The sequence below is a fragment of the Gigantopelta aegis genome, chromosome 6 (assembly GCF_016097555.1).
Source record: "Gigantopelta aegis isolate Gae_Host chromosome 6, Gae_host_genome, whole genome shotgun sequence".
In the NCBI taxonomy this organism is placed as follows: Eukaryota; Metazoa; Mollusca; class Gastropoda; order Neomphalida; family Peltospiridae; genus Gigantopelta; species Gigantopelta aegis.
Window position 1 is genome coordinate 23,438,231 of NC_054704.1, and position 9,060 is coordinate 23,447,290.

At 40.6% G+C, this 9,060-nt stretch overlaps 1 protein-coding gene across 1 annotated transcript in view; it reads left to right on the plus strand.

The window, feature by feature from the left end:
- The window catches only part of LOC121375572 (uncharacterized protein DDB_G0271670-like), a gene marked incomplete at both ends in the record, with an annotated part of 1,209 nt that extends 1,133 nt beyond the window's left edge, over positions 1-76 (plus strand). Inside the window, one exon of the mRNA XM_041503088.1 lies at positions 1-76. This exon is cut by the window's left edge and continues 1,133 nt beyond it. Within this exon, the coding sequence (XP_041359022.1) occupies positions 1-76 (76 nt within the window).
- Positions 77-9,060: the final 8,984 nt, after the last annotated feature.

Here is a 9,060-nt window from a genome sequence, read left to right on the forward strand (position 1 = left end):
TAGCAGTAGCACCTGTAGTAGTAGTAGTAGTAGCAGTAGCAGCTGTAGTAGTAATAGTAGCAGTAGCGGTAGTAGTAGTAGCAGTAGCAGCTGTAGTAGTAATAGTAGTCGGGGTGTTGTTAAATATTCATTCATTCATTCATTCATTCTAAAATTCGCACCCCTCGCGTGGCTCGCGGCCGGTTAGGATACAGCTTTAATCGGCTATTCTCGTGTGTGGCACCCGTATCGTGTAGCGTCGCCTTTAGTGATATACGCGTTATTTTCTTTTCTATATTGGCAATTAATTCAAATAATGGCAAAAGCCGGATATTATTGTCATTTTGAAGAGAGACATTATTTCAAGAAAAGTTAATTGACTGTATGTAATATAGAAATGTCAATGTTATTTGTCTAAAAAAATTAAATATATTGTTCCGGGAAATATATTAGATCGGCAATATTGGTTTCTCCGAACAAATTGATATTACAATCACTGTCTGATTGGTATTTTGTTTTAATTTGCGATGGTTTTTAATCATCTTTACACCTTTAATAAATAATTTGATCAGGGGACGATCAAAACACTACATTTATTTCAAGTAGGCGTGGGTCATTGACTCATTTAATATGTAGGCGGGGTTAGAGGCGTAACAAACAATGGAGTGGTCAGTCGCAGTCCAGTAAGAAAGCGCTCGCCCGATGCGTGGTCCACTAAGATCAATCGCCATCGGTGGGCCCATTGAGCTATTTCTCGTTCTAGCTAGTGCAAACCGAATGGTATATCAAAGACCGAATTATCTGTTTTTCTGTCTGTGGGATGGTGCAAATAAAAGATCCCTTGCTACTAATGGAAATATGTAGCGGGTTTCCTCTCTAAGACTATGTTAAAATTACCAAATGTTTGATATCCAACAGCGGCTAGCCAGAAACATTTTAGCATTACACACGCCGCTTTATTGGGGAAACTTAATTACTGAAAAGCGAAGAGGACATTTTATAGAACAATTGCGGACAGCCTCGACCTATTTCCGGATTTTTTTTTAATTACGCACGTGCGTACTGTGTGCATTGGGCGCTACGCCTTTGTCGAATAACCGATAATTAACAAATGAATGTGCTCTAGTGGTGTCGTTAAACAAAAATCTTTTTAACAACCTATGGCGTGCCTAGAAGTAGTCATGGTTGGCCCATATATTTGTCCAAACAAAAGACTAAACATACTACTCGTACATTGCATACACAGGCCCGTACGCAGAAATTTATAGGGGGGGGGGGGGGGGTGTAATTGACGGCCCAAATGTTTTTAAATCTAGAATGCAGGAGATGCATTTTCCTGCATTCTGGGAAGTAAATTTGAAATGTTTCTTTGCCTCAAAATATTTTTTACACATCCACGGACGGATCTCGGCAGACTTTGGGTGGTGCGTACGCACCCCTCGCACCACCCCACCCCCACCCCCACCCCCCTGCGTACGGGCCTGATACAGAAGATTCATAAATAATCGTATTTTCTTTAACTTATTCTCGTGCTTATAACCAATTAAGATTTAATAACACCCTCAGCCATAGGACAGGTGTTAATGGTTAGTCAATAGCAAAGAGTGTGAACTTAGTGCATTCCAATATCTTATGTAACAAACAAAAACACATGGAAATGATGAAATTAGAAAGTAAACATTCCTAACCAATTCTAACACATGCCACATTTGGGTGGGAGGCAGTACCGGGATGCGAACCCAGTAAACATGTATACAATGGCTTAGCCAGATAGTATATCGCAAAATATACTTCAGAGTATTGTATTATAATATGAAATTCATAAATAATTGTAAAGTCTACAACTGCGGTTCTAAAACTAATATTCAACGATTTTATGAAACTGTTTTACCAAACAACTGGGAATGTTAATTACAATAAAAACATTTCTATAAACGAAAGAAAATTGTCGTATAGCAAACTTTGCACATATTTAAATACATTTAATTACCGCAATAAATACACATACCCATAGTCATTACAGTGAACCTTTACAATTTCATATTTTTGAGGGTCAAGGCATTTAGCCTAAGGATACACCTGTTGAAAGAAAGAAATGTTTTATTTAACGACGCACTCAACACATTTTATTTACGGTTATTTGGCGTCGGACATATGGTTAAGGACCACACAGATATTGAGAGAGGAAACCCGCTGTCGCCACTACATGGGCTACTCTTTCCGATTAGCAGCAAGGGATCTTTTATTTGCGCTTCCCACAGGCAGGATAGCACAAACCATGGCCTTTGTTGAACCAGTTATGGATCACTGGTCGGTGAAAGTGGTTTACACCTACCCATTGAGCCTTGCGGAGCACTCACTCAGGGTTTGGAGTCGGTAGATACATCTGTTGAAGCCCAAAATGTCCAGTTGCCCAAGATGTTCCAACTGAGACATCTTGGGCAGTTGGGATATTTTGGGCTTCAACATACACCTCCAGTTCTCAGATCAGGTATAACAATAGACACCATGACAGAAATAATCAAAAATGCTAAAGAAACACTCGTGCAAATCATGGACAGTAAACCACTAATCGTCGAAGATATGTTAGGAGGCAGCACAGTCTGATTCCTCTGAAAGTCGAACAGACATACTTTTACAGTTCCCCTGTCAGTGAGTTGATATTCGCTCTGTGTCAGTGTTCTGTGTGTTGCGTCGATCACGATACTGCTTGAATTTTCTTCGATCGTGTACTTTGTCGAGTTGAGTTCAACTTGTGCACACCATAGCATGCCACTGACAATCAGATGAGCATCATGCATTAGCAACCTTTGTGGTTCCTTCTTGGAGACTAGTTCCATAAATAGTCCTTCGCACTTCGCGGAATTGATCTGAGCGGTCGAGTCCCATGTGGGACATTTATTACTGATGGAAAATTAGACAGTTTGATTATCAACAAAGTATACCTCTGAAAATACTGTTCTGCTGAAGGCATCTAACAGGTTTCCTTCTAGATCATCTCTGATAGCGTTAAAAGGGTACACATGAAGCTGCATCTTGTAATCTACACTCATTGTGCCGTTACTGTATTCAATGCGGACAGCGTGCGCCTTCGTGAAAGAGGAACACAACTTTAATCTGGATATGATATCTCTCTTCAGTTCAGTAATGGCCCGAAATATGTATGGTCTTATCTTGTGTGTTTCACAGAGAGGTATTTGCGTTGTTACGTCTATACATATATGATGTAATGATCATAAAACAAATCCGAAATAACAGTTTTACATTCCTGTCATTTGAGTACTTTAACTAATGGGCACAGAATTTTGCGACAGATACTCTACAATCAAACATAGAACACTGTCATCACAAATAGTCTATTGTAAGACATTACGTGATTTAAAGCAAAAACCATCAGTTTGAATTAAACAAACAAACCAGACAATATGTTCAGACCTCTGATTCATCCTAGTTTTCACATTTAGCAATATGGTTTGATTATGGTATTGTGTAATAATATGGTATGGTATGGAATCTTCCATTGAAATAAGCATTGTACTACACTATTTAGTTACGGTTCAATCATGCTATTCTGTGCCTTTCTACGTGAACAAAGTAAATGAAAGTATTAATAATACAAGAGGCACACAAAAAAGAGAGGAATTCTCAATGTTTTTTCAAGAAATCGATTGTACTGGAAATTGTTTTTACCATTTTGTTCCTCTCACTTTTAACTTCTACAATGTGATAAATCAAAATCAATTTGTGAAACAAATCTTAAAAGAAAAATCACCCCATGCACATACGAAGATAACGACCCCTAATCTTTAATATTGTACATTATTGTACGAATATGATGAAACTGTATGAACAATATCCAATATTCATATTTTAGTAGAGGTACGTATTTGTTACTTGAATATATAATTATGGTAAAATATACCTCAAAAATAACAAAAAGAAATGTAGTCAATCTTTCATTATAAAACAACTACTTCTATTTAGTTTGTAGTGGTGGGTAAGGAGGGTAAGAATTAATCTTTATAAAGGAAAGGAAAGGAATATTTATTTATCGACACCTTAGAACATTTTAAACTATGGCTATTTGATGTCTAATATTATTATTTCGGCATTTGGTCGATAGAGAGGGAGGAAATCTGCTTCTACTACACAGGTTACTCTTATCGAATAAGCAGCAAGAAATTTTCTATATGCATTTTTCCTTAGATAAGACAGTATATACAACGACCTTGAGTATACCAGTTGTGGAACATTGGTTGCTACGGGAAAAGCATAAATACTAGTAGACGGGTTTCCTCAATTATGACCATATGTCAAAATTATCAAATGTTTGACATCCAATAGTCGATGATTAATGAATCAATGTGCTCTAGTGATGTCGTTAACGAAAACAAAACTTTAATATACTAGTAGAATGATCGATCCTAACAAACTGAGCCACTTACACCACACGAGTAAAAAAAAACAATATCACGGAGAATTCAAATTAATAATAAGAAAATTCAGGCACTTACATTACATTAGTAGTAGACCCGTCTGTTGAGCACCATGTATGCAAACGAGGTAGGTCACGTGACCTGTCCTGCGCTCTGATTGGTTGATGGGGTGTGGGCTAATGACATCACGGCGTGGTTGACCTCTAAGTGACCTCGGTGACTTGGGTTAATGACTATAGCAGCTGGGTGACCTTTAAGCGTGAGGACTCTAACGGGGGTTAATGACTTTGGCAGCTGTTATTTGACCTTGGTGACCGGGTGACTGGGTTTGACAGCTGTCAGGTTTAAGTGTGGGGATGCTACTTTAACGGGGTTATTGACTTTGACAGCTCTCGGTTGACTTCGGTGACCAGTGTGAATAGGGGTCAGCAAAAAGGGTATTGGGTTACGAGAAAAGAGGCTGGGGTGAGCGTGGGAACCTGACCTCTAAGTGTGGCGTCAGTGTAAAGTAATGAATATTGCAGCTGTCGGGGGTGAGTGAGGATAAGAACAAACTGGTTTCAGCCAGTTCTATAAACCTATTCAGACATGTTCGCGTGCTGACCTCGAGATAGCGTGGGTATGCCATTCGAAGTGTATAAAAAAAACCCAGAGTTAGAACGATTGGCATTCATTCAGAGATATTGCTAGAGAGAAGACGTACGCTCCAAATGGCTTCGGGATATTCTAAAATGGACGGCAACAGTAGAAGTTGTAGCAGCAGTAGTAGCGGTAGCAGTGACGACGTCTTGGTATGCAAATGTTCTAAAAGACACACGGTCAAATGCAAAAATAGTGACTACCAAATAAAATGAGAACACACATACGTATGACACGGATCAAACGGATGCTGCTCGTGAATATAAAATGGACCCTGCCTACGATGTTGCCTACGATGCTGCCTACGATGTTGCCTACGCCGATGACGAATGAGATGGCCTCTTGAGACATTACTTGTTCTGCCATCGTCCCGAAATGAGAGGATTCTACAGACGACTCTACACATTTGGTCGGTGGCTCATCCAGATGAGTCAGAGACCGAGGGAACTCGCCAAGGCTGGTTTTTTCTACACGGGAGACCACGATGCCGTCGTCTGTTACTGTTGTGGACTACGCGCCTACAGATGGAAGAATTTGGACGATCCCGTGATGGAACATTACAGACTGTGCCCGAGATGTCCCTACATTAACAATGTGTTCAGACATTAAACACGTATTGCTGTGGTGTGCTACTTTTCGTTTTGTAAAAGAAACATGTGAATAACACGTTTTGTTTGTTATTAATGTAAGGGTGGCCCCAAGCCGTGCATGAGCTATTCTTTGAGATGGGGGCACGGGTCATACGTATCACACAAATTCAAACTACATCTTTGTGCGCAAGCGCGAAATTGTAGAGAGTATAAATAAAACGGGTAATGGGTAATATCGTCATTTGAGGTAGAACCTTCAGAGAAGTAACATGTCAGATAGGTACTAGTTGTACGTTCCCAACGTGGATAAGTGGACCCGTTTCTACAAGCTGCAAGCAGAAGACAAACTTCAACCTCATTTTGCAGTTCAACGTGGTGGGAAAAGTCAGATGATGTACAGCGTGGATCGTTGTCTAGAACTCTACGATCCCACGTGGAAAAACGAAAACGAGGACAAAATCACAGAACCCAAACGGCAGAAGCATTTCTAAAAAGACTATATAAAAGGAACTATGTGGGTCAGATATCGTCATTTTATTTAGAGTCGTCATGTTCAGAATCTGGTTTCACATTCTCGAGGAGAGACGCCATGTTAAGACATTTTCAAAAAAAAAGTGCTAAAGGTCTACCACCACAGCAGCAGCCACCACCACCACCACAGCAACAGCAGCAGCGGCCACCACGACAACAACAGCAGCGGCAGCAGCCACCACCACCACCACAGCAGCAGCAGCCACCATTACCACCACAGCAGCAGCCACCACCACCACAGCAGCAGCCACCATTTAAGCTGATACATTCGTTCACCATGATTGTGTCGGGACCCACTTCGTGTGGAAAGACATTTTTGTTATACAAACTGCTAAGGGGTGGTAATATCTGGCTCTACAAACGATGACAACCCCTCTACGACATCATTGGGGCAACCATTCGAGTGAAATTTGTTCAAGGTATACCTGAAAATTTGGAAAAGAATCGTTATTTGGATCCTAGAATCAGAAATCTCATCGTGTTGGACAACCTGATGTCTACAGCAGCAATAGACCCTCGTATCACCGACCTGTTCACAGAAGGAAGTCACCACAGAAACCTCTCGGTGACTGCCATCAACCAGAACTTGTATCACAGCAAAGACCCGACACAGAGAAGAAACTGTCATTATATGGCACTATTCAACAACCCCATCAACAAGCAACAAGTCCTAACCTTGGCATCCTGGAAATACTCGTCATTTGATGCAACAGTTTGAGGAAGCTACCCACAGGCTCTACGGACATCTTTTGGTGGACTTGAAACCGACCACGCCCGAACATTGGTGCCTTCGACCTAATGGTTTAGAGACGGGGCCGTCCGAATGGTATAAAAGTACAAACATAACGGATAATGTCTCAGAAGAGTTGCAACCACCACCGAAGAACGAATTCTACATGTAAATCACTCAAAGGGACGCATTCAAGAGAAACATACCAGGCATGTCCGCCTACGAAAGTGACGACGAAGACGATGATGAGGTAGAACCTTATCTGAAAAAGGTCAAGAAGATGCAGTCTTGCGATACGTGTGATCTGGTCTTTAAAGACGGGAGCGACTTGCAGCAACATCTGCGATTTAAAACATGCGAGGAGGGAAATGAAGACGAGCCTTCACCCGATCTGGAAAACGAAGGCGTACGTCTGATGAACGAGCATGAATTCGACATCAGTCGTGACTATTTTGAAAGCAAGAGGAAACGCTACGAAGAAGAAAAAAACTTTGACAAAGGCTCCACCACGAGGAAACTTCTACAGTCAGTGAGACCACAGATTCGTTCTGAATTAAATAAGTATCGTTCCTGTATCAGCAAATTTTGGATGACGTAGACGATGGCGACACCAATGATGATTCCAGTATTGACGAAGATGATGAAGAGAAATGAACACTAATAATAATATTCACATGTCACCCTTAAGGCCTCTCGATGTAACCCAATGTGCGTCCATTATATATGTGTCAGTAGACTAATGGTTGTAATAACAAATAAATGAAAACTAAACCATTGCGTTTGTTTGGGGTTTCTTGTGTGTTTTTTACTCCGTGACACTACTGGATTTGTCATTGCTTACTGGATGTCAAACAGTTGATATTTCTGCCGCTACCCGCTATTTTATAATAGCAAGGGATGTGTGCACAGGACAGGATAGCACATTTGATATACCAGTCGTGGTGCATTGGTTGGATATAGCCTAAGGGGGCACCGACGCGGATCGATCCTAGACTGACCACTGTCCTACGTCTTGCCCCTGTAAAATGTATATTAAACGGCCCTGTAAGGCTAGTATTATAGGGAAGTTTAAAATGCAGTTGTTTCCCTTGATCATAGGTTAGTTTGGAGCGTTGAGTTGCAGTCACACGTTAAACATTCTTTTCTTCAAAGCAATGGGCTGGGGTGTTACACATATTCCTTTCTTCCCCTACTGATTAAGGCATCTACACATTTCTTTCTTTTATTTTTATAATAATGTCTGTTTTCAAAGCAATGGGCTGGGGTGTCACACACATTTCTTTATTTATTTTAACACACGTTTCTTTCTTCTCTTTAACACGTGCCTTTCTTCTCAATAACAGACATTACTTTCTTTTCCTTAACAAACATTCCTTCTTCTCCTTAACACATATGTCTTTCTTTCCCTACTAACTGCTGGTTGAGTGTATCTACGCATTCCTTTCTTTTATTTTAATCATTTCCGCTTTTAACGTAATGGGCTGGGGTGTCACACATTCCTTTCTTCCCCTGCTGTCATCTCTTTCTTCTTCTTCGTCTGCTAAAAAGACATCTGTTTCGACTCAGGGTATCATATTTCTTTATTCAGCCAGGCAGACACAGTTCATTTCACAAGAAACATTTTAATATTTCTTTTCACGTGCTTCTCATTAATGTCGATACTATTATTTCATATATTCTCTGATAGCCTCTGTGGCAAGTGGAGAACTCTTTCTTTGTGAACAGAATATAAATAAAGTTTCAAAACATGGGACACTGTAAATAATGTGTTGGGTTATATTTATGTTCAGTACCTCTATCCAATTAAGGTTCAAACGTGCTATCCTGTGCACACACACGTCAGCTATCTGGGGCTATCTAGGACAGTGGGGATAGTCCTTCGTTGTTAGTGAGATTCTCCGGTCTAATACTGGTCCAATAGTCCATTAAGGTTTAAGGACGCTATCCTGGACACAAACACACAAACACACACACACACACACACACACACACACACACATCAGCTATCTGGGGCCATCTGACCAGGATAGTGGGAGGTAGTAGTTAGTGAAAAGGTTAGGTAGTGACCTTGCACCAGTTGATACTTCGATGCGAACCCAGTACCTACCAGTCTTAAGTCTTAACCACTACACCACCGAGGCCGATAATAATGTAG